The following is a 25,814-nucleotide window of genomic DNA, read 5'->3' as shown; positions in this document are numbered from 1 at the left end:
ATCTGCTGTAGCCACCAGGGCGGCTCCTCCAGCTCATCCTTCCACATACGAAGGCTCCTCAGAGAGCGGCCCCTGCCTGCCTCCCCTGCAGAGGCAGCCCCTCTACCTCCTCCTCCTCCTCTCCTCTCCTCCTCTTCCCCCTCTTCTTCTTCCTCCTCTCCCTCCCTCTAGCTCACCTCTGCCATCCAGTTTGGCCTTCGCAAAGGATCTGGGCTGGGGCCTTTGCAAACACCTGGTTCACAAATCCTTTGGTTGCGTGAAATTACCATAAAACGTAGAGAGATAAAAGGGAGACACTGTAGCCGCCCCTCGACCCCGCAATGAGTCAGTAAACTCATGAGTGAAGTCATTTTGAAGCTGTTAGAAGAAATTCCTCCACCCAAGTAACTCCCATGCCACCTGAGCACATCATCACCATGGATGGAGCGGCACTCGCAGGGCAGGCTGGGACAGGAAGAGGATACCGAGAGGGCTGGGCTGCGGCCGCGCCGGGGACCACACACAGCTCCGCTTCGACTTGTCCAGTCTGAGCAACAATCCCAGGAGGTCAGCACCAAAACAGCTCTTTTTACATTATGTGGTACTGAGGAGTGAACCCGGGTGCACTCTACCTCCAGCCCTTTGATTTTTATTTTTTCGCTTCATGTTCCGAGGGTCTTACTAACTTGCTGAGGCTGGCCTCCAACCTGTCATCCTGCCTCAGCCTCCCAAATACTGGAATTACAGGCATGTGCCATTGACCCTGGCTAAAGAGCTTATTTATTTTATTTTTTTGGTGGTACTGGGGGTGGAACCCACGGGCTTTTCTACCTCTGGGCTATACTCCCAGACCTATTTTATTTGGAAACAAGGTCTCACTAAGTTGCTGAGAGCCTCACTCAGTAGCTGAAGCTGGCTTCAAACCTGTGCAATCCTCCCGTCTCAGCCTCCCAAGTGCTGGGATTACAAGCGTGCGCCTCCATGCTGGGCAAGAGCTCTTACTTTATAGGAAGGAAGCTGAGGATATGGGTTCTGAACTGGTCAGAATTCTAATCCCAGCTCTAGCATTTCTAGCTGTGTGTCCAATAAGGAAACCCGTACCACTCTGAACCTAACGTCAGTTTCCTCCTCCGCAAAACTGAGCTGATAGTCGGTTCATATTATGAGGATATTACAAGGATCGGCGGAGTTAATGTATGGAGGATGCTCAGAACAGCACGTCCGGTGCCTTTGACGACGACATCTGACCATGGGTGACAACAATCTGACACTAACTGACCCATTCCAGTCACTAGCCAGATGGCCTTCTCCGTTCTCTCAACTTCTTGGCACGAAACAGTCAAATTTAGGTCCAGTTCAAGCCAAGAGAGGGAACTTTCTGGTTCTCGCTCATGTCAGCTGAATGTTAGGATTCTTCCAGCTAAACGGAGCCAGAAGACAAACACCGGGTGGCATGGCAGGCTGCGGGCCAGCCAGTGGGTGGCTCCCGCTTTGCTGACTTGCTGGGACCTGGCAGGATCCTGGGTGCAGCTCCTCCTGGGTCTTAGTGATCCAGAACTTGCTGCTGTGGCCGTGGAAGGGACCAAATGATGGACCTTCCCGGCTGCCTGTGTCGGGGTCCATTTAACTTAGAAGGCGCAGAGGGTGTCCTGCTGAAGCGGGAATCAAGGGAGAATGCTGAGGTGGCTTCAAGAAGGAAGGCGCTGACAGTCCTCAAGTGAGTGCCGGGTGCAGTGGGGGGAACTGCACACAGCCCCTGGGCAGGGCCAGGGAGCCTGGGCCAGCGCCTGCAGCACGCACTGTCTACAGCGGGCTCACAAAGGCGAGTGGACTCTGCCCTCCACAAACACGGTGCTTGGGTTTGAGTGACTTCAATCATTTGGGGTTCGCTTTCCTCTGGACCTAGAAGGCAGGATCCCCGGCAGCCCTGTCTTCAGCCTTACAATGGCTGTTTGAGAGGGACCCTTTCCTGTGGCTCAGGGGGACTGTGACCGGCCTCCACGGGGTCAGCTTTTCTGCAAGGAGCATCGGAAGCCAGACCACTCTCCCTTGGGTGGTCACCCTGTCCAGCGAGCTGTTGGGGCTGCAGAGGCGCCCAGTCCCTGCACTGTCCACACTGCTGCAAGCAGATCAGAGGGCCACCGGCCCTTCCCAGAGGCGGCCTCCCATGCAGGTGGGGCTCGGGATGCATGCTGGGCTGTAACCGGCCTGGATTTTGGAGTTTCCTTACTCTGGACCATGCCGAGGGACAGGGTCCTACAGCAGACTGTGTGCCAGCTGCGACCTCCGTGACGACGATGCCCCTTCTGTCCCTCCCTCCAGCCAGCTCCTCGCAGGCTATCTGTGTGGGGCAGACACTGGGGCAGAGGGGGGGCCGCTCAGAAGAAGCAGGTGCCTCCCATGCCGAGGTGCCAGGACTGACCCACAGGGCAGGCCTGGGGAGGAGAGGAGGGCTGCTGTCCCCTGGCTCCCTGCAGGGGCTGCCGATGATGCTCGGGGCTGTGGCGGTCTCCTGTCACCTTTGCTTAGGCGCAGCGGGCCAGCAGCCTCTGCCCTGGGCTGCCACCAAGGCCACCCCAGCGTCCAGGCTGCCTGTGTCCCCCTCACAAGCTACGTTGCTGTGGTTTCAGTGGCCTACAGGGCAGCGGGCTGCAGATGTCACCTCAGCAAGTGGACAGCGTGGGTGTTCAGAAGGACATTTAACAGCAACCCCTCGGCCACAGGGCACTCACCATTGGGAGCCACCGTCGACGGCAGGGACTGTAATCATTTAGTTAGTTCATTCCCAATCATCTTAGAGCCCCTTTCTGGACTGAAAACCTCTCCTTCCTTTGCCACATTCATTAAAAATACACGAACACCACTGTATTTACAATAAAGGAAAGGATAAATTAAAGGAACATTAATATATTACGGCAAGTAATATAAATATGGCGTTCGTAAAAGATCGCCAACATTTCCGTGTGCTTTATGGTCTCCTCAGCTGAAAACTACAATCTTAAACTCTATTTTGGAAGGAAAACCATCCTGAGTTATTTAGCACATAAGCGAATGGCTTTAAGGATGGTACGTGTATTACAAACTTACAAACACACAGCCAGGCAGGTCTCATTGGCTCTCCGCTTGCACTGCGCGTTGAATAAGCATGCGTTTCGTTAAAAAAATCTCCATTATTTCCATGGCAATAAAGTAGAAAGATTTCATGTGGGCTTCTACTATGTCTTTTAAAATTTCTATTTCTGCTCCGAGCATTATTTTTATGTTCACGGAAGACACTGAAATTGCACTTTAAGATTTAAAAGAAATGTTAAACAGGAACGATTTTCTAAAAACGAGGTGATACTCTATATTTTGCACAGAGTGCTTTGAATGTAAAATGTTTTTTTTCTCCCCCAGACATGCAAAGCAGCTTGGTGGAGGAGGGAAAGGCAGGCGGGTGTTCACGCGGGCTCACGGGGCCTCAGGAAGAGGGTCCCGCGCTGTCCTCCGGCGCCCTGCTCGGGAGCCACCTCATCGGGGCGCTTCTGTTTGAATGCCTTACCCCCTCCTCTATGCCGGGGAGGCCGTGCTTCTCATCCTGACTCATGGCGTGGCGGCTCCGGGTGGGGCAGGACGCAGCCTGGCTCCTCTCTGAAGGGAATGATGTCCCCAGCCCCTTCCCATGGGCTCACAGGCCTCTGTGACCACGCACCTGGCCCTCAGCCCCAGGAGTGCAGTGCACGGGCCTGGCCAGCAGGCCTGATGTGCAGGAAGCCCCCTGGGTATGCCCCCAGAGGGAGCCTGCACCCGGTGGGCTGGTCAGCGCTGGCCTGGGGTGTGCATGGGGCTTACGGGGGCAATGGGAGATGAGAAGGCCTGCCAAGCCGTGGTCCAGGTCGGGCAGTTGTGGGGAATAGCATCTCCATGTTCTTGGGGCAGTCCCACGAGACAAAAGATCCATACAAGTGTTTGTGGACAGACTTAGAGGGATACTCGATGTAAGAAACGATTGCAGGTGGGCCTGGTGGTGCGCGCCTGTAATCCCAGTACTTAGGAGGCTGAGACAGGAGGATTCCAGGTCCGAGGCCAGTCTTGGCAATTTAGCAAGGTTCTCAGCAACTTAGCTGGTTCAAAACTAAAACGAACTGGGGACGGAGCTTAGAGGTAGGATGCTCTTGGGTTCAATCACCAGCACTAAAAAGAAAAAATATCAAAAGAAAGTGGCTTGCGAGTAGGTGTGAATTTGGAATTTTAACTCTGTATGTTTTCGATGGACTCCAGGCCTTACGCGAGGTCTTCAGTACGGAGACGTTTTCCTTTTCCCGGAAGGCTTGGTAGGGATTACTCTCGGCGACTTCTTTGCTAGGGGAGGCACCGAGTGTTTTAATTACATTTTGGTAATCTCTTTTTAATTACTCGCCTCCTCTGCATCCCCTGGAGGAAAAGCAAGGCGGCTCTCACATTTGCTGAGCGTAGGAGAGCGCATCAATTGATGCGCTAATGCTCCTCTGTTTGGAACTTCTCTTCCCTCTATCTACTAGAACCCCGGGACTGAGCAGAGGCCTCAGGACGAGGCGTCTTGGTTTCTCCCACAGCCCCCCCTCGCAGCGCCGTGGGCAGGTAAGTCCTCCCCGGCTCAGGTGTCCACGGTTCTTCTCGGCCCGGCCCAGAGCAAGGTGCCTCCGCTCTGGCCCTGGCAGTCTGCACCTGCTCCACTTCCTGCGTCCTTTGTTAGCTATCCAGGGTGGGAGAAGGCCCGGCATGAGCTGACATCCTCTGGGACCGGAGCTTCCGTGCCCCCTGCACAGGCCTCGCTGTCCTTCCAGCCCTGAAGCCTCTCACTTGATCTGCCCTCCTGGTAATGGAGCCCTTCTGATTCACCTGGGCTCAGGTGTGCGCTTCTTGGCTTCTCGGCCAGCTTTCCCACACCCGCCCGGGCCATTCACAGGCACCAGTAGAATTGGGCCCCCTGGCCCCGAGCGTGCCCGCGGGATGCACAGGGGCAGGTGCGCCTGCAGCCCCGGGTGGCTCTGGGCACTGCGGGTCCACGGCTGGCCTGCCTGTAAGTACAGCTCGTGTCTCCAGGCAGCTTGCAGTCAGAGTCCAACATCGGCACACAGGATGCGGCCAAGGGCTTCCGGAGGAGGGCGGGGCTCCACCTCAAGGCAGGGGTGGGGCCAGCGGGGTGGGGCGCCGAGGCAGCAGGAAAAGCCTTAGCCTGTTCTCACTCAGTGATCCCTGGGCGGGGACGGTGCTGGACAGGCGCTGGCTGCACACTGCTGGGGAGGGTGCCTGCACCCGCACCTGTGCTTCCTTTACAGGTCTTTTGAAATGGCAGGCAGAGCAGACTAAATCTTACATGCAGCCACAGCGTGGACTCTGCTCCTCACACCCATCGGTGTGCCCAGTCAGCACTGGCCAGCCACTCCTGTGGGTGGCACCTGATGTCGCTGGCTCCCTCCCCTCCACTCCCTGTGCCCTCCGGTGTTTTTGATGGCACCTTGGAATCTGACGCGTCATCTGTCCCTCATTCTGCGCCTGTCCCTAGAAGGCAGGGACCATGTCTGCTGGCTCGCTCGCTGCCAGGCCTGGCACCTGCCCAGTGCCTGGCACACGGGGGCCGACAGGGAGCAGGTGCCGGCGGAGTGACGAGGCCTACAATGGGACACGCACACCAACAAACCCACGCTCTGAGAGGAGAGAGGCCAAGGCGGCCAGAGCGTGAGGAGGCAGCAGAGGCTGGCCAGGGAGCCCGGGCCGGGACCAGAAGCCATGACCTCCTCTGTCACGCCAGCAAGCTGCAGAGTAAAGCTAAGAGTGAAGACTAAGAAACAGAATCCGAGCCAGGTGCGGTGACACACGCTGTAACCCCAGGAGTTGGGAGGCTGAGACGGGAGGATCCCAGGCTAGAGGCCATTCCTCAGTAACTTAGCGAGATTCTGTTTCAAAATAAAAATCAAAACATTTAAAGGGCTGGGGGGGGGAGCTCAGAGCTAGAGCACCCCTGGACTCAAGGACGCACACAGTGCTGTGTGCACGTGTGTCTACACCACTTTGAGCCTCACCACGCTGTGGGATTACAACGCGACAAGAAGAGTAGATACATATATTTCTAAACACTGGAGGGTGAGACAGGACTGGAAGGGAAGGAGTAAGAAACAGAAGCAACGGCAGTACGCGGAGGGGGCGGGGCCGGGGGCGGGGCCGGGGGCATCGCTCATTGATTTATCGACTTATTATTTTTTGCTACTGGGGACTGAACCCAGGAGCAGTCTACCTCTGAGCTACACGCCCAGCCCTATTCTATTTTTAAACAGGGTCTCCCTAGGTTACTGAGAGTCCCATTACATTGAGAAGGCTGTCCTTGAGCCTGCGATCCTCCCGTCTTAGCCTCCCAAGTACTGGGGTTACGGGTGCGCACCGCGCCCGGCCAAAGGTCCAGTTTATATCCACATGGGCACATGTGTCTTCACTGGATACAAATGAAGAATGATTGTAAACAACAACAACAACAACAACAACAAGATTTGCCAGAGTCCAGAAAACCCAGCCCCTCCTCCCGGGCCCCACGGCATATCCAGCATGTCCTCCTCGCCTCCCCGAGGGTCTTCACGTAGATATAAAGGACGGGCTGCGAGGACACCGACAAGCTGGCGTCCTTATCCCTGGGGAACTCCACTTCTTCTCATCAGCATCGTCAGGATATTCTAAGAAGTGTCTGGTAGGCAGAAGCGACTTCTATAAATATTGGCTAAGCCGTGTGAAATGGCCACTCTTCCGTCCTTTATGACTTTAAGAACGGCAATTTCGTATGATTCAGGCCAACAGAAAAAACTAGTTAAAAATATGTGGAAGGGGCTGCTTTCAAGGTCAATAAACATATTCCTATCCTTTGACCCTAGTTTTATTTCTTGGAACCTTTCCTAAGGAAAGAATCCAAAATGTGGACATGGGGTTTACATGTCAAGTGTTCACTGCAGAGTAAATTACAGCGGTAAAACGTGGCAAAAAAAAAAAAATCTAAATGCTTAAAAATAAGGGAGTCAATGGGGTGTTATATAGCCTTTCTAACTGATGTCTGGAAAATCATTAAGTGACATGGTGCGATTTAATGTTAAGAGAAAAAAGAACGAGATAATAATATATTAAGTGCTATCTTCACTCTACCAAAAAAAGCATTAAAAGTAGAAAACATCGGGGTGCGGTGGTGCGTGCCTGTAATCCGAGCGCTTGGCGGCTGAGGCGGTAGGATTGAAGGTTCAAAGACAGCCTCAGCAATTTAGCATGGTCCTCAGTAAGACCCTGTTTCAAAATAAAAGATAAAATAGGGCTGGGGTGGAGCTCAGAGGTAGAAAACATGGTTTCCATGGCAGCCCAGCACAAAGGATGAACATGGCTCTAAGTCTGAACCTCGCCCTGCCCCTCCCTGCTGAGGAGGCCACGCAGTCACGTGACTCCCTGGAGCCTGTGTGTCCGACTCCTTCACTGAGGCTAAAGACAGGACGGGAAAATGTGTGTGAAGGGCCCCAGGCTTAGCAGGAGCTCAGTAAATGGTGACTGTTTTAGCCTGTTTTTCCTTCGCTATGACATTGCTTGACAAGCACACCTTAGAGGGGAAAGATTCACCGCGGCTCACACATTCAGAGCTTTCAGTCCACGGCCGGCCAGATCTAAGCAGAAACCCAGGTGGTAAACCCAGGGCGGAGGGACGCCGCCCTCGCATCACGCCGGCCACAGTAGAGGGCGATTAGGGACATAGGTTGTCCCCAAGACCACACTGCAGCGAGCCACCTCAGCCTTCCTGGACTGGAGACCGTGCTCCAGGACATGAGCCAGGAACATTCCAAGCCTGCGCCGTCGGTGGTTGAGACTCTTCTTATCGGTCACCCCGGTGTGGTGGGGCGTCGACTGCTGCTCCCTTTTGCATATTCCTTGCATTTAAAAATATTCCCACAATGACTATGTTTTTCTAAATAAAGCCACAAAAGTATAATTGTTATAATAGCATAAACAAAGAGCAGAACCAAGCCACAGGGCAGGCGGGGGTTCTTGTGACTCCCGTGGCGACACAGAACGGCAGCCTGCTCAGGCGGGCGGGCGGCAGGACCTGGGTGACCACTGCCACCCGGACGTCGCTGGCCTCAGGAAGGCGCAGGTGGTGGAAGTGTGTGTCTGACCATCCCCAGGGCCAGCAGGGCCAACCACTTGGGAGAGTACGGAGGCATCCCAGGAAGCTGAGCCTGCCCACGCCCGGCAGCCCCCGCACAGGGCCCCGTGTGCGCACTTACGGGAGAGGCACCGATGGCTGCCGGGCGCTGTGTGCGCCATGGGGGAGTCTCAGAACAACCTACGTGTTCATAGCAAGATGGGATAGTGGGATGGGCTCTCTCTTTCTCTCTCTCTCATTGTTGTTGCATGGGAATTGAACCCAGGGACATTCTACCTGTGAGCTATACCTCTGGCCCTATTTTATCTTTTTATTTTGAGACAGGGTCTTACTGAGTTGCTGAGGCTAGCCTCGAATCTACAATCCTCTTATCTCAGCTTCCCAAGGACTGGGATTACAGGTGTGCGACACTGTGTTTGGCTGTAGTATGTTCCTCTAAAAGAACATGGTCATTTAATAGACTATTTTTACAGCACCTTAAATGAGTGAACTGAAGCCAATGTATCAATGTGGTTAAATCTTGAATACATAATATATAATATAGTATTACACATAATACTATAATAATACATATAATATAGTATATGCTAGATATTATATGTATTATGTATTATATTATATATATAATATATTTTTTCTACCTCCGGGCTATACTCCCAGACCTATTTTATACTTTATTTGGAAAAAATCAGGGTCTCACTAAGTTGCTGAGAGCCTCACTCAGTAGCTAAGGCCGGCTTCGAACCAACCTGTGCGATCCTCCTGTCTCAGCCTCCCAAGCGCAGGGATTACAAGCGTGCGCCACCAGGCCTGGCTTTGAATACATAATATTAAGCAAGAAAAAATAAGCACGGAGGACAACTTTCAATATAGTACCTGGTGCACAAAGTTTCAAAACAGGAGACACTATAGAATATATGGCCTAGGAATGTCCATCCCAGAGGCAAAGACAGAGGAAAAGGTATAGAAGGCTGAGTGTGCAGGAGCCTGGGGTCAGGAGCCGGCCTCGGCTCGCCTCGCCAGACAGTACCTGGATAGATGACCTATTGCTCGGTGCCAGGGTCCACTCCTGAAAGACGGATGGCAAAAGCTCCCGTTTCGGTACAGTAAGAGGCTGGCCGGAGCGGCTCCACGCGTACAGGTCTGCGAGCGGCGGCGGCCAGGGACGGGCCTTGCTGTGTCCACCGCTGCTGGATTACTAACCTCACACCTTACAGATGACCGGTCCACCTGCTCTAGTCATCACATTCTGGAAACTTCTCTGAGATAAATGGCTGGGGCTTAGGAAGGTGGGCGCTCATCACATTGTCGGAGATGAGTGCACAGGACGGGAGGTGCTGGAGGAGCCAGTGGCGGGGCTGCGGGGCTGCGCTGTGGGAGGCTGTGCCCCCTGGGTTGGTTTCGCCTCCCTGGCAGGAGGGCGGGACCTGGCCCGTGTCTCCCACTCCCTGTGCGCCGTGCTCTGAACTCAGTGGGGAGCTAATGGTTGCTAATGAGGTTGGTCTTTTTGCATTTGGGTGAGAAATAACCCAAGATTCAACGGTGTGTGCAGCCAGACACACGGGCAGGAAGGACAGAGATCCTGTAGCCGGCCACCCGACCGCGGACGCCCTTCCCCTCCTGCCGCGCACGCCTCGGCCACAGCCTCTGTCCCTACATTCTCTGCTTCTGCGTTCACCCATGTAGCCCGGGAACTGACACAGTAGTAGTAGTAGGCCTGGCTTCTCTGGACACCGGGTCATTTCTGGGAGCTAAGATTCCTTAATACTCCAAAACAATCAGACAAAAGAAAGCCTCCAAGCTGCTTTGAAAGTAAAATTAAATAAAAACACTTCCCAACAAAGTAGAGGATACCTATCCACCTTCTAATACTCTGATGTAGAATTGCCCCTGTTCTTCATTTCGAACGAGCTAATCACACGAGGTGATTGCCAGCTTATCTGATGTGGGTTTAATCAATTACCCATTTTGTAAAAACTAATTTTAGTTCACTTTCACAAAGAGGTGTTTATGTGCTTGCAGACACCTTACCTCCTCTAAGAAAGAGCTGAAGTTCTCAAGAAAATATTTCCAGTTGATGCAGGGCATTAGATGCATCCTTAGCTTCCTCAAAAAGTAATGATACTGACTATCCGCTAGGTTGTGACAGAAATCTTTAAGGACTTGTCCAAATTCGGTAGTGTTTATAAATCCCGTATCCTCTTTATCCAGTGCAGAAAATGCCTGAAAAAAATACAAGAAGAAAAAGATGGTGAACGCTACTGTCAAGCGAATATTTCAACAATATTTTCCTTAAGCATCATTCCGTGGAATGCAAGTGAAACCTCGTGTATGAAAGTCCCTGGTAAATTCTAGGCTAAATAAACGTGCTGTTGTGGAAGGACAGGCAAGACGTGCACAGAACGCGGGCCCCCAAGCGCTAGAGGACATCCCCTTAGCATGTGAGGAAGAAGAAGGAGAGGAATCCTGGTCCCAGCGCCCACCTAATGGCACTGCCCCCTGACTCTTGGGAGCCCCGTTCCCAGAGGACAGAGAGGATAACTTGCCCAGTCACTTGAACCTTAAATTCTAGCTCCTCTGAGCATAAATCATTGCATCGGGGCTCAAGAAAGTCCCAGGTGTCAGGGCAGGAGGCTTGGTGCTCTAATCGGGGAGCATCTAGGAGGGGGCGGTGCTCCCCACCCACAGCCGGGCTGCTACGCTGCTGCGGCCGCTGCCCTTCTCTGACCGGGGCTGGAGCTGGAGGGCCCGCGCGGCGAGGAGGCCCCGCTGCCCGCGCCTGTGCTGGGGGGCGGGGTGCACATGGTGAATCCAGCAGTGCTGTAGCCAAACTGAGAAAGTGCAAACATGTGCTATAAAAAGAAAGCACGAGTTTTTCCATCTGTCGAAACAAAATCATTCATTTTTATTGCAGTAGGAAATATGCAGCAAAGTGGTAAATTAAGATTTTTTTAAAGTAAGAATTTAATGTGCCCACGGACCCCAGACCAGAGTCCCTTGCCGTTGATTCTTATTCTGCGCTAATTAGACACACCGCAGGGACTAAGGTTAATGGTGTAGCCCGATTAATCGTAAAATACTACGTAGCTTCAAAGTATTATTTCGCCCTTGCTGAGAGGAGGCGGTGGTGATAGAGGAAGGTCCCCCAGCCCTGGGGTCAGGAAGCAGTCTTTGACCCTGGGCGGTGTGGCCCACCATAAGCCTGAACCTCTGTGAACACGGCGACTTTGTTCAGAGCGGTAGTCGCACGTCGCCTAAATCTACAGCCTAGGATGTGCTGGGTCCTGACACAATGAAGGAAACAATCGTACAGATGAACACGGGACACGGAGCCGCTTGGGCCGCGAGGACATTGAAGACATGCGCTGGAGGGCCAGTGACGCGGCCAGGTGCTCCGCGGACCTGGACCGAGGAGCGCTGTGGGGCCAGCCCCCACCCAGGTCAAAGGTGAACGCCTTGCATAAGGCGTGTTTCTCAAAGTCAGGAACCCCGGTTCCTCCCAAAGGTTCCACGGACCTCAGTTTGAGAAATGTCCTGACAATGTTGAGTGGTGATACTTCAGATCAGGAGGAAGCCAAGCCACCCAGGAAATGGACTCGCGTGGCCTGCGCGGTGCTTCTGAAAACTCTGAACGACACGCCCAGGCTCAGAGGCCGTTCCCGGCTTCTCAGGAGTGACAAGACCGAGGAGGGGCTCTGCCTCGAGCGGGCGCGCTCCCTGGCGGGCTGGGACACCGCCACTCGCTTCCCTCCGCTCCCTGTGGACTTGGGAGTCCGCGAGCCTGACCGGGAGGGGACAAAGCGCACGTGGCCCTAGAGGTTACGAGCTGATCTTTAAGTCTGATTTTTAAAAAAAATTTTAATTTTTCCTTTTGTGGTACTGAGGGTTGGGCCCAGGGGCATCCTACCTTGGAACTACGCCCCCGGCCCTTTCTTATTTTTTGTTTTAAAAGAGGGTCTCGCCAGAAACCTCGCTGAGGCTCTCACTACTTGCTGAGGCTGTCCTTGAACCTGCCATCCTCCCATCTCAGCCTCCACGCCCAGCTAGGTCTGATCTGACTGGCCTGTGTGCTCAGCTCCCTGCGGGGTGCTCTGGGCGTGGCACACGGTGTTTTCTGGATGCTGCGGGACAGAGCTCACCTGCGCACCTGCACGGGGATGGCCGCCTTGCAGGGGCTCGGCTCCAAGGCCCTGCGCCTGGGTCGCCAGCCTGGTCCACATCCCTATGCTCGCACAGTGCTTGTGCCTCCAGAGCGCTGTGCAAACGGCAATCCGCCTGGGGGCCCGGCGGCCCGGCCACCTTCACCATGACTGTCGGGGTCACGGCCTGGCCTGCCCAACCTCTTCCAGGCCACCTGGGGGCACGCGTCTCCACGCTGAGCGCACAGGATGTGGGGCTGCTTCACCCAAGCACCTCAGGCTTCTGCCTTTTACCTAGAATCTCTTTTTCTTTTGTGGTCCTGGGGATTGAGCCCAGGGGCATTCTACCTCCAAGTTACATGCCCAGCCCTTTTTCATTTTTTATTGCTGAGGCTGGCCTTGAAGTTGCAATCCTCCTGTCTCAGCCTCCTAAATACAGGTGTGTGCCACCTTGCCCAGCTCTAGTGAATTTCCAATTTTTCCCCCTCCCTTTGGTACTGTGGACTGAACCCAGGGGCAGCCTACCTCTGAGCTATACTCTCAGCCCTTTTTGTTTTGAAACAGAGTCTAAGTTGCTGAGGTCTTGCTAAGTTGCTGATCTGGACTCTAACCTACAATCTTCTTGTCTCAGCCTCCCAAGTACTAGGATTACAGGTGCTGTCTAGAGCCTTTTGGTCCCACCGCCCAGGCTGCACTGGCTGGATCCTGAGCACATCCATGTCTGAGAACACAGGCTGGGGAAAGGGCACGACGGCTTCTCACAGCACAAAAGTGGCCACACATTCGCTCACATAGACAGACCCATCTTGATGGACTAGATGCCCAAGAAGAAGGGCGCTGGGGAGGCGGCCCTGGGCAGGCGAGGGCAGAGGGGCGGCTCACTCATGGCGCGCGCTGCAGTCGGCCTTACCTTTAACAGATCAGGCTGGGAGGAGTCGACCACCTCCTGGACGCTCTTCACAATTTCTTCTGGAGACAGGGTTGAGAAGTTGACCGGCACGGGTTCCTCCTTTTCTTTCGTCTGAGGTCTAGGAAGCCTGTTCTCCAGAGCTTTCAAGAAGTCACCGTAGTTGATGGAATTATCATGCCAGCGGATTCCCCAACTGGTCCCCCCAAAATAGAAAAAAACATATTAATTTGTAAAAAGCCCATCACTCATTCCATCAACAAAGAGTCACTGGGCAGAGCGGTGCGGGGGAAATGAATGACCTGCGGACACTGTTCCCTGCACCGGCAGTGCCCACGGCCCACTTGGCCCTGTTTTTGGACAGGCCCCACAGATGCTGCAGGCTGGGGGGGGGGGCAGCGAGGGGTGAAAGCGAGGTCCCTCCGGCTGCCCTGAAGGCCTGTCAGTTAGGCACCAGGGCTTGGAACTTGGGAGAGCGCAAGACCGTGGCAGAGGCCTGGTCTGCACAGGGGCTTCGGCAGCCAGGTGGCTTGCAGGCGATTCCACAGGAGCGTCACCTGACCCTGGCGCCCGAGACACCTGCCTGCTCAGGTGTAGCTTGCAGGGACCATGGCGGGCTGCGCCTGTGCTCACCGAGGCCTTTACCCAGGAGCAGCTGGACTTGCACGAGGCGGTGGGATGTGGAAATCAAAGAACTGTATCAGAGACAGCGACAAGGACCAGAAAAGCTGAGCAGAAGAGACGGGCAGCTCCGTGTGGAGGGGCTGACGGGACGTCGGCCAGCCAGGCGCACCCCAGAGATAGCTGCGCAAAGCCTCCCTCAGCCAATATATACTCAAATAAAAACCGCGGCTCAGCGGCCACATGTACACGGACTGTGTGTGGAGACGGGTTCCTTGATGTCCTCAACTCTGACCCGGAAGAAATTACCTTTCGAGGTTGAAGGATAGATTGTGGGAAAGAAAAAAATCCTGTCATCCCCCAAGAATATAGAGTATATATATATTAGAAATGTAAAAGAATTCAAAATAAAGTTTCATTGTGCTCAGAGTTCATAGCTCTGTGCCGAGCGTGGCGGCACACACCTGTAATCCCAGTGCTTGAGGCCGAGACAGGAGGATCGCAGGTCCCAGGCCAGCCTTGGCAACTTAGCAAGACCCTGTTTTCAAAAAAAAAAAAAAAAAAAAAAAGCCAGGCGTGGTGGCGCACGCTTGTAATCCCTGCTCTTGGGAGGCTGAGATAGGAAGACAGCGCAAGTTGAAGCCAGCCTCAGCTGGCTTTAGAGAGCCTGTTTCCAAATAAAATATAAAAATAGGTCTGGGAGTGTAGCCCGGAGGTAGAAGGCCCCTGGATTCCATCCCCAGTACCACCAAAAATAAATACATAAAAATAAAAAATAAAATAAAATAGGTCTGAGGGTGTAGCTTTGAGTTAGATCAGATCTGGGTTCAATCCCTAGTTCCAGAAAGAAAAAAAAGAAAGCTCATAGTTCTATAAGTTAAATTCTGGGGCATTACTGATACTTGAGTCTCTAAGCTTTCTTTTGGCCGGATGGGGTGCAAGTGTCAAACCGGAGCAGCCTGGGATGTTGATGAGCCCGAGAGAGGTTTCCAGCGACTCGGAGAGCTGCTTCCAGAGAAGAGGAGCCAAGAGCGGCGCTGCCGGCTCCCAGCTGCGGTGCAGCCCGGGCGGCCCACGTGCGGTCGGCGCGAGCGGCAGAGACACCGAGGGAAAGACAATCGGCGCTGCTTCGGCGGCCAGGTGAATTGCCAGCGCGGGATTAAAACGTAGTAATAAAATCAAATGCATATGCTAATCTGCTCCGTAGTATTTAGAAAGGCCTATTTCGGATCTAGAGAAGAATGAGCCCCGTGTAATCGCCATGGCCAAGATGTTTATCATCAAGAGTCTTTGAGAAGAAGCGGGGCGCGGAGGAGCGGAGCCTCATCAAGGCTCCGGCGCGTGGAGCTGCTCGTCCCCGTCCGCCTGTCACTGTTTATGGAAGTAGCGAGCCCGGCCATGTTTTAGCAAGACTCTTATGATCATTTAGTCAATTATTTATCTGCGGTTTCCCCATGATTTATTCATTGAATGCATATGAATTCTCACGCAGCTGGAGAAAGATTCACTGAAAGGAACCTATTTGAGGAAGAAGAGGAGACGTAAGCATTTGCGGGTGAAGTGGTCCTTTCTTCACACACACACACACACACACACATGCGTGCGCGCGTGTGCTCACCGGCTTCAAACTTCACACAACCCAAACACAACGGAACAACATCTTCAAGACTTTAAGGAAAATTCTTTTCTCCCTAGGGTTCTAGGATCAAGCCAGCTGACACTCGGTGTGCGGGGGCACTTAAAACAAGCGTTAGCCCCAGGGAACTCAGAAAATGTACTTCCTGCCTGCCCTTTCTTAAGAAACTACTCCAGGAGGCATGCCAGCAGGAGACCGGAAGCAAGGCAAACGTGCAGGATGGAGAGAACGGGGTGACGTATAAGACGAGCACCGCCCGTTCCGCCACCACCAAGAAGCCCGACAAACTGGACACTAATGGCTTTCCACGGGCACAAACATCCAGCTCTCGGGGCAAAATGGTGCCCTGAAATCTGGACACACAGGCACACCCAGAGAACTGCACCTGGGACCTGCGGTGCTGGAGGAGAGCCAGGGCCCAGCAAGCGCGGAGGAACACGAAGACGTCAATCTTGGCAGAGGCTGAGCGTGGGCCCCGGGAAGGAGGCCTGGGGCCCACTCCTGGCCCCACACTCTCGTGGGCTGTGCCTTTAGGGACCCCATCACAGTGAGCACCTGACAAGACCCCCACCCCGCCGCTGTGTTCTGGCGAGGGGAAGGGAGGAGTGATCCTCGGATGTGCTCAGAGCCTTCTCTAGCACACGAGCTGGGGAAGAGACTTTGCCAAGCTTTTTTGACCCAGCTGAGGAAAGGGTGGTTAGTATCCTCACCCCCACCCCACCCCGTTTCCTATCTTACCCAAGGGAGGAAAAAAACCAAAGAAACAAAACCAAGCTAAAAGATATTCCTGAAAGTTGAAGCTCAGGTCTTGGGCCCCTGATGGACTGAGCTCGAATCACAAGGTTGCAGAGCATTCCCTGGCTCCAGCGCCACACAGTGGGAGATAGCCCAAGGAACTGCACGGCCGGGCCTGGCGGCCTGCGCCTGTCCAGCTGCACCTTCCAGCCACACTGTTGGAATCCCCTGTACTCCCAGTATCTGGGAGGCCGAGACAGGAGGATTTCAGGTTTTAAGCCTCAGCAACTTAAGAACGACCCTCAAGAAGATAGCAGGACCCTGTTTCAAAATTAAAAATAAAAAGGGCTAGAGGTATAGCTTAGAGGTAGAATACTTCTAGGTTCAATCCCTAGTACTTAAAATTAAAAAAAGAGAATTTCACAGCACCTTGTCTTTGGAGACTCAAAACACAAAAACAAAAACAAAAACAAAAACAGGGACACCAGAGGACACCACTGCCCTTGGCACTGACGGCTCCCGGAGACGTCAAATACAGCTGGATGCCTGGCCCAACTGACCCAGAACTTCTGCCAGGGCCGCTAACCCCCACACCTGCTACCTGATACAGTGTGTCTGACTTTCAACAAAACTATAGGGGACTCTAAAAGCTAGGAAAATGGCTTGGAGGGAGAAGCATCCAAACCAGCCTTGTGTATCTAGATGACACATAATTTGGAATGATCAGACGGGGAATTTATATATCTATTTACTTTGGTACTGGGGATTGGACCCAGGGCAGTTCTACCTCTGAACTCCATCCCCAGCCTTTTTTTAAATTTTGAAACAGGGTCTCGCTAAGTTGCTGAAGCTGGCCTTGAATCTGTGATCTTCCTGCCTCAGCCTCCCAAGCCCTGGGATTACAGGTGTGCACCACTATGCCCAGCTCAGAATTTAAACACAGCTACGATGAGAATGTAAAGGGCTGGACTTGGAAGGTAGCCACCATGCAAGAATTGGTGGGCAGTGTAAGCAGAGAGACAGGAGCTCTAAGGAGGCAGCCAAAGGAGATGCTGGACATCTAGAAAGCAAGAGAAGAGAAACGAGGAATGCCGCCGAGGGCGCGTCAGCAGACGGGCCAGGGCTCAGGAGGGGAGAGTGAGTCTGAAGTGTGTCAAGAGAAACCTCCCAAGCTGAAACACACACGCACGCACGCACACACACGACAGGACGTCTAAAACCGGGAAATCTTCAAAACATCCACTTCCTTGAAATGCCAGGAGAAAAAGGGGCAGAGACAGCACTTGAAGTACTAATGGCCAGGACTTTCCCAAACTTAATGATGGACAGCACCCCAGAGGGCCAGGAAGCTCAAAGAATGCCAAGCAGGACGAAGACTAAGAATCGACCCTGGGCCCGTCACAACCAGACTGCAGAAATGGAAGATGGAGAGAAGACTGCTGAAAGACACTGAGAGGAAACAAACCCAAACTCACTACCGAGGAGCACGGGACCACACGGGCTGCTCCTCAGACCCTGGAGCAAGGCGGCAGCGGGCCAAAACACTCGCAGTTTCGAAAGAAGAAAGACTCGCCGACCTAGAGTTCTACGTCCAGTGAAGCTGCCCTTCGGGAGCGAGCCCAGGGTTAGTGCCCGGACATTGCTGGGCCCCGTGCACCGGCTCCGAACCCCCCACGCTCCTCCCCAGAGAGCTGGCATATGGGACCGAAGGTGCTCTCTGACTAGGTTGCCAGGTTTAGCGGGCAAAGAACAACAACAACAACAACAACAACAACAAGACCTAAAGAGATCCCAGTCACAGAATTTCAGAGGAGCTATGCGTAAGTGGGTCTCAAGTACTGCATGGGCCATAATTACACTAGAAATGATCGTCTGCTTGCAGTTCAAACTGAGTTTCACCTACATGGGAAGGACTTCAATCTGCTTTTCTTTTTCTTTTCTTTTTGGTAATGGGGCATTCTGCCTTCAAGCTACACCCCAGCCTTTTCTATTTTTTATTTCAAAACAGGGTCTTGCTAAGTTGCTGAGGCTGGTCTCCAACCTGCCATTCTCTTGTGTCAGACTCCCAAGTACTGGGGTTACAGGCATGCGTCATCATGTCCAGATACAGCCCACTCTTAAGTGTGTGTATATCTCTATATATCTATATATATGGATATCTATATCTATCTATCTATCTATCTATCTATCTATCTATCTATGGTACTGGGGTTCCTGGAAATCCTTCTATCTCCAGGATACACTCCCAGACCTACTTTTATACTTTTTAAATTTGGAAACAGGGTTTCTTAAGCCAACACAGCTGAGAAAAGGATTGAACATGAAGGATTTTTTTTCTAAAGGTGACACCAGGGAAAGACATTTCAGGCAAAGATAACTTTTAAAAACGTCTATCACAAATTTTGTAGGAATGAGATAGTATATCCATGAAATAAGAACAGGATGCTATGAAACAAGGGATGTCACAAAAGGGACACTAGCAATTAGCCATGCGAGTATGACAGCAGAAACAACAAATCTCAGAAACAAAAAAAGAAAACGGAGATGAACAAGAGAAAGATTTCAAAACCTAGGAGGAAACGACCCGGGTGGTTCAATATTCAATAATAATAAGAGTTTCAAAAAGAACAAAGGGGAAAACCTCATTAATGATATACATCAAGAAAATCTCTGGGAACTGAAGACTTGCACTAGGCCATGTTCAAGAAGATGAAGCCGATAGGTTAGCAGCTGTGTGTGAACACACTGGGAAGAGTTTCCACGTGGGAGGTGAACCAGGGACCTAATTAGCAACAGTAACGACACACAACACTGGAAGTTAAGAGAAAAGAAAAGGAGAGGTCATTTGAAGTCAGAAAAAGCGCTCTGTAGGTAGAGGTGACCGCTATCATGGCACTGTGGGGCCTAAACACGGATATTTCCAAGCCGGGACTCCGCAACATGGAGGGCCCGTGGAGACGAGGTTCCGTGTGTCTCATGGGTAGTGGACCTCGGGGGGAGAGCTGGGCAGGGGTGAGGGGAGAAAACAAAGAATCAAATCTATTCCTTCCTGTCTACAAGCAAAAAGCCAAGACGTGGTGCTCTAAGCCTGTCACTTGTGATGGGACACTGGGCACCAAAAGCCACCGGTTAGATGGACTGACGTTCAGTTAGTTCAGCCCACCCGGCCCAAGGAATAGGTGGAGGCCGGCACAGCGTCAAGGGTGGTTTGAGTGGGCACATAAGGAACAGAAGATTGCCAGTGTGCGTATCAGTACTGTGAGAAACGTATTCCCTGTAGGAACAAAAAGCAACCCGCCCCCGTCCAGACCACCTGTTCAGAAGGCCGGTCAGCTGCTCTTCCTTCAGGGGACACCCGCACTGCTGCAGCACTCTCTGCATCTTGCACAGGGAGACGGAGCCCGTTTTGTGTTTGTCTAGCGCCTGGAGTGCTTTGCTGATGTCTTGGTAATGGTCTATGAGTTTATCCCTGAAAGAGAAGGCACTTCAGACACACCTAAAGCCAGGGAGCCATTTCTTCACAGCACCTGTTTTGTAATCACGTGGACACCGTGATGGCCGATGACTTGATTGCTCGTGTAGGAATTAATTTGGAAGATGCATGCGGGCTCCCGGTAACATCCACGTTAAAGGCGTACCAGCAAAAATCATGTCTGTGCCATTACCATCTTATTACCATCATTAGCAAGCCTACACTAGAGAAACTGCAATCTTGCCTTTTTACTAGAATTGGTACTTTGAAAATGGAGCCGAGAGCTGGGTGTGGTGGTATATAACTGTAATCCCAGTACCTGGGAGGCTGAGAGAGGAGGACTGCAGGTTCGAGGGTAGCCCCAGCAACCTAGCAAGACCCTGAGCAACTTAGTGAGACCCTGTTTAAAAACAAAAAAGGCAGTCGGGTGTGGTGGCGCATGCTTGTAATCCAAGCATTCGGGAGCAGAGACTGGAGGATAGTGGTTCGCGGACAGCCTCAGCTACTTAGTGAGGCCCTTCACAACTCAGCGAGACCCTGTTTCAAAAATTTAAAAAAAGACTAAAAAAAATAGGGCTGGAGGTGTAGCTTGAAGGTACAATGCCCTTGGGTTCCATCTCCGGTACCACACACACACAAATAAATAAAATAAAAATAAAAAATGTTTGGAGAGTAGCTCAGAGGTATAATGTCCCTGGGTTCAATCCCCTCTAACACACACACACACACACACACACACACACACACACACACACACACTGCATAATTCAGTAGTATTTAGTTCACTCACCACCATATTAAAAAATAGAAAGAAAAAATAAAATGGAACCAAGACTTTAAAAATACAGTGATATTAGTGGGTGTGGTGGTGCATGGCTGTAACCCCAGTTTTGTTTGGGAGACTGAGACAGCAGGATCACAGGTTTGAGGCCAGTATCAGCAACTCAGCATAGCCCTTAGAAACTGAGGGAGACCCTGTTTCAAAATAAAAAGTAAAATAGAGCAGAAGGCAGAGGTAGAATGTTCGTTCTCTCTCTCTCTCTCTCTCTCTCTCTCTCTCTCTCTCTCTCACACACACACACACACACACGCACACACACACGCACACACACACACACGCACACAGATAACACACGCTCCTTAGGCACCTCTGACCGCCGTGTGCTGTTGCTGCAGGTGCTGGCCACGCCATAACTCCCACAGGCAGCCCCAGAACTTACCTCCCAGGGGGCAAGGCCAACACTAATAGAAACCTGAAGTGCACTTCAGGTCAGGCCAGTGGGCAGAGAAAAAGAGCCAGCTGGGGGGCTGTGAGAAATGGAAGGGGAAGAGGGTTGGATTCTAAGCAGGGAGGAGCGGCAGGTCTCGGAGACAGCGACCCGTCTTCTTCACCAGAAGTGATGGAGTCAACCGCAGGAAGAGCTTTCCCTGGGCCAGGGGACGGCCAGCACCAAGGCCCATGGCAGAAGTGAGGGAGGACAGTGATCAAGGGGTGTGGACAGGCCCAGGGTCCACTGGCGCGGGGGGCAGGGGAGTGTCCAGGGCCGCCTCATTTTTGATCTGGTACCTTTAGTATTTATCAGCCACCGTTTGTGCATGTCAAACCCACAGGGCTGTCTCCTTCATGTGCAACTGACCTTCTCAAGGCCAGTGACAGGGAACAGGACACTGCTGGACCCCAGGGCAGGGAGTGGACCAGGCCAGGCCTTCCCCTGATGACCGGGGATGTAGCGTCCTGCTCGGTTTCCGGCTCTAGGGTTGATTTTCCTGCAGAATAGAGTCAAGTCTCCACGATTCTGTTTGTCACGTCTGTAAAATTCTTCCCCGAATCTAAGACCATCACTGCGTGTGGAAGTCTTCACAGATCAACAGCTCTGTCTGTGGCCAGTGGGTGACTGACTCTTAAATTCTGTACTTAGGTCGGCCGGTCTCTGGGAAGCGTCTGACTGACTGAGGAAGGTGCTTGTCTGATGAGCTGGTGCTCCAACCTGGCTCCCAGTTCCTTCTCAGAGAAAATATGCCATTGGTACTGAACACTGACCCTTCCGTGCTAATTGTCTAGCACCTCAGATAGGCATCTGGGAAAGAGGACAGTTCCTCAAGCCTGCTGGGATAAAAGAATCCAACAGCAAAGTCAGGGCCCCAGGAGACGTAAAGTCAATACTCAGGGTGGGCCGGGGAGGACGCTTCCTTTGAAGCTCCCTGGTGACCCATCCTCTTCCCTTGCCGGCCTCCAGCTGGGAATCGGCCAACCTAACCCTGGAGCACTTCCTACAGGAGTGTGTGCCAACAGCACCAGGGCCGGGGTCCCCTTACAGGTGGCCCTGAATCCCGTCCCTATCACAGAACGGCTGCTGGTCATCACCGCTGCCACAGCCCGCTTCGTCCTCCAAGATGAAAGCAACGGAGGTAGAAAAAAGAAAAAGCAAAACACTTTTGGGGAGATACATATTTTTAGAAAGCGGAGGCATGCAGCATTTCTTGGACTGGCTTCTAGGCAGAAATTATCTCCCTTTCAGAGTAAATATGCGCACTGAGAAAATGAGGGCTTGGAGCAAGGACCACAGAACACTGCCAACCAGAAACGGCGTGGGCCTGCGCTGAGCCGCAGAGCTGTCCTGGTCCTGGTCTGGTGGAGGCCGACGAGGGCTGTCGTGGTCCCGTGGCATCCACCTGCACCTCCCGGCCGGCTGGCCCTGCCCTCTCCTCGTGTGTTCTGGAATGGCCCTGCCATGTGGCTCGTTCAGGACGGATGTGCTGATTCTCAGTCCTCCACTCAGACTCAGGCAAAAAAGCAAAGCGAGGCCTGGAGAATGGACACGTCTAAAAGAAGGATTCTCCTTCATCTTCGAGCTGTACGTTAGTGCGCTCCAAACAAATTAACTCCCTTAGACTCGAGAGGCAGCTGTCACACCTCCGTCCCTTCAAGTCAACACGTCTCCCACCTACAGCAGGATTCTGAGGGGGTGACTCTGGGTTCCATCAGTCCCGTCGACCCTGAAATAAGAGGCCCTCCTGGAGGGCAAAGCGACCGGCCAAGATTGCTGAGGAAACAGAAGCTGGCGTTGTCGTCTTTGGGGAGCGCGCGCCGCGGCGGCAGCGGGACTGGGTGGCGTGTGGTGACCGGGGCCGAGGCTCTGAAGCACCCGTCCAGTGGCTCCCGATCCTCAGCTAAGCCCGAGCTGTGGGGCTCTCCAGCCCAGGAGGAGAAACCGCGCGTGCGAGAGAGCCCAGAAGTTTCTCCCAGGGAGCCCCATTACTCACGAGTGGCAGGAGTGGGTAATGAGGCCAAACCTGTCTGGGGAAGATAAATTCCACTTTTTCATCAGTTTCGTGGCACCTTTGATTTATACCAATCTGGCGCATGTTTCGCGTTGAATTTCACAGACTCAATTCTCTGCCTCGAGCTGCATGACTCAGTGGCCCACACATCATTTGAGGATGTGCACCAGCCGTTTGCTCCTAAACCGTACTTAATTATTATTTTTCATCCTTGTCTCCTCGGTGTTATTTCCTTCGGGGATTCTTCAGCACAACTTGTTTGTTCATTCAGGTGCTTTGGGAGGGGCCGGGGACAGAGCAGAGCTGACAGGCAGGAGATGGACACATCTGAGATGACCAGCAGGGGGTGGACACACACACAGGTAAGAACAAGATGGAAAGAGCCATGTGAAGGGGAATGTGGATGGTGGCCACTGAGGATTGACATTCATTTCCATTGGACACAAAAAAATATATCTGAGCCGGGCATGGTGGCGCACGCTTGTAATCCCAGCATCTGGGAGGCCGAGACAGGAAGATCGTGGTTCGCGGCCAGCCTTAACTACCTAGTGAGGCTCTCTGCAACTCAGTGAAATCCTGTTTTAAAATAAAGAATAAAAAATAGGGCTGGGGGCGTAGCTCGGAGGCAGAATGCCCCTGGGTTCCATCCCTGATACCGTGCGCGCGCGCGCACACACACACACACACACACACACACACACAGCCTGTCTCATTGCTTTGCGGTCATATCACACACATTATTTTTAAAGTTTTAAAAACATGATATGAGGAACTATTTGACTATTAATTATTGTTGTTGTCGTTGTTGTTACTGTGGTACTGGGATTGAACCCTGGATCATTCTACCTCCGAGCTACATACCACCCCTATTTTAATTTTTAATTTTGAAACAGGGTCTAAGATACTGAGGCTGCCCTCCAACCTGTGATCCTCCTATCTCAGTGTCCTATGTCCTGGGATTACAGGCCTACACCACCGGGCCCGGCTGAGTAACTAGTTTTAAACCTAAGTAATTGCATGTAATCACATCATCCAGAGGCAAGGCGCCCTCTGCGCGGCTCCCGGCTCCGGCTCCCGGCAGCGTGGGTGTGGCATGGCTCGATGGTGGTGCACACGTCGCTCCACGGTCGCCCCCAGCTCACCAGTTGTGCATCTGTTCTTCCTGTTTTCCCACAAGCATGTCAGCAGGCGTGTGCCACTCCACATCCTCTGGGCCACAGGCCACTGATTACGGACCGGAGGGCGTCCCTCCTGTGGCCGCTGCTACGGGCGCACTGCGGGGCCCTGGCCAGCGCCGAGGTCTGCTGAATCATGTCTTTGGGCTGAAGTCCTCTCCACCGGGAAGTGGGTGGCGCAGGCTGCCTGCGCATGCGCACACGCACACACAGGAGGGGTTTGCTCAACAATGTTTAAGGGTGCCTAGCAGGTGTCCAGTACCGGGGAAAGTGACGGCATCCTAGGGCTGCTGGCTGGGCTGGGGAAGGGGCGGGTGCTGCAGTGTGTGGCTGGAAAGAGTCGTTTTTAAGAGTGACCTATAAAATATGCAAGAATGATATGAGATTGTGATTGGCCTGGCAGGACGGGCTGAGACCTTTTTGGCTACTTTATAAACTTTTATTTTGGGAACTGGGGAATGAGTCCAGGGACATTCTACCTCTAAACTACGTCCTCTGTCCTTTTTACTTTATATTTTGAAATAAGGTTCTGCTAGGTTGCTGAGGTCTCACCAAGTTGCTTGGACCTGCAATTCTCCTGTCTCAGCCTCCCAAGTACTGAGATTACAGGTATGCACCATCATGCCCAGCTTACTTTATAACTTTTTGATTTAAAGCCAATAACTAGAATCTAGAACAGCGAGCAAGGTCTAACAGTTCCATAGTACTTTGCCAGTACATGTTAGAAGTAGCATTTTTCTTCCCCCGGGTCTGGGGATGGAACCCAGGGGCATTTGACCTCCGAGCTATACCCCCTGCCCTATTTTTCATTCTTTATTTTGAAACAGGGTCTCACTAAGTTGAGAAGGGCCTCACTAAGTAGCTGAGGCTGTCCGCGAACCGCGATCCTCCGGTCTCAGCCTCCCGGATGCTGGGATTACAAGCGTGTGTCACCACACCCAGCTGGAAGGTAGCATTTGAAAAAAACTTTCGCCAAGAGAGAAAACAGACGACGCTCCGCCTGGACTGGCCGACACTTGCAGACCCACCTGGCTGGCACGGCCCGCTGGGCGCCCTGGGAAGTCTGCCGCAGCTCCTGGAGTTCTTCCTGGATCTGCTGGGGCTTCGTGAAGTGGCCCAGGAAATTGAAGTAGTCCTCTGCAGAGGGCCGGTGCACCGTTGGCGAATAGCTAATGCCCAATTTCTGAAGAAACTCTTGATAAGTAATGTGCCCTCTTCCCTCGGTGTCATAGCTTAAAAGAGGAGGAAAGAAAAGGTCTCGTCAGTAGTCACCAGGAGTCCTGGTGCTCAGGACCCCGACGACACCTGCCCGGCCCGGAGGAGCCTGGCTCTGCCTCCTCCGCAGCACAGCGGACCCACAGAGGGGTCAGAGCGCGGCCTCTGCCTCAGCCCAGGCCGCTCTAAAGCTGCCTTTATCAGGTGATTGCAGGTCCAGCCACATTGGAAACCCATTGCTCTAACAACAGAACCATCACGAACCTTATACACGACCAGTCCTGAGAGAATTCCTAGAAGAATCACGCCGCGGGGACACAGTTGTCCCCTTCCCACCCTTCCATGCATGCGATAGTTTTTAAAATTTTGGCTGACCACTTACATGTAAAAGAGAACTATGCTGAGACTGAGAAGAAAATCCTTCCAAAAAGCACGTTCTGTCTTACAACTTGAACAAGTGAGAAGCACTTGATTTAAGGGTGGTAAAAGTCCCCGTTTTCTCCTTGA

The 25,814-nt window shown here is 52.7% G+C and overlaps 1 protein-coding gene across 1 annotated transcript in view; it reads right to left on the bottom strand.

The window, feature by feature from the left end:
- EFCAB6 (EF-hand calcium binding domain 6) overlaps window positions 1-25,814 on the bottom strand; it is a gene marked incomplete at its 3' end in the record, with an annotated part of 234,913 nt that overhangs the window by 27,872 nt on the left and 181,227 nt on the right. The window contains exons 22-25 of the mRNA XM_080704765.1: window positions 25,121-25,324; window positions 19,477-19,632; window positions 13,175-13,367; window positions 10,157-10,348 (exon numbers count right to left, since the gene is read on the bottom strand). Of these exons, the coding sequence (XP_080560891.1) occupies window positions 10,157-10,348; window positions 13,175-13,367; window positions 19,477-19,632; window positions 25,121-25,324 (745 nt within the window). The remainder of the gene's footprint in view (window positions 1-10,156; window positions 10,349-13,174; window positions 13,368-19,476; window positions 19,633-25,120; window positions 25,325-25,814) is intronic.

This window comes from Muscardinus avellanarius (assembly GCF_963383645.1).
Source record: "Muscardinus avellanarius genome assembly, chromosome: 11".
Classification (NCBI taxonomy): Eukaryota; Metazoa; Chordata; class Mammalia; order Rodentia; family Gliridae; genus Muscardinus; species Muscardinus avellanarius.
The sequence above is the reverse complement of the archived record's forward strand: the minus strand, read 5'-3'. Positions and strand labels throughout refer to the sequence as shown.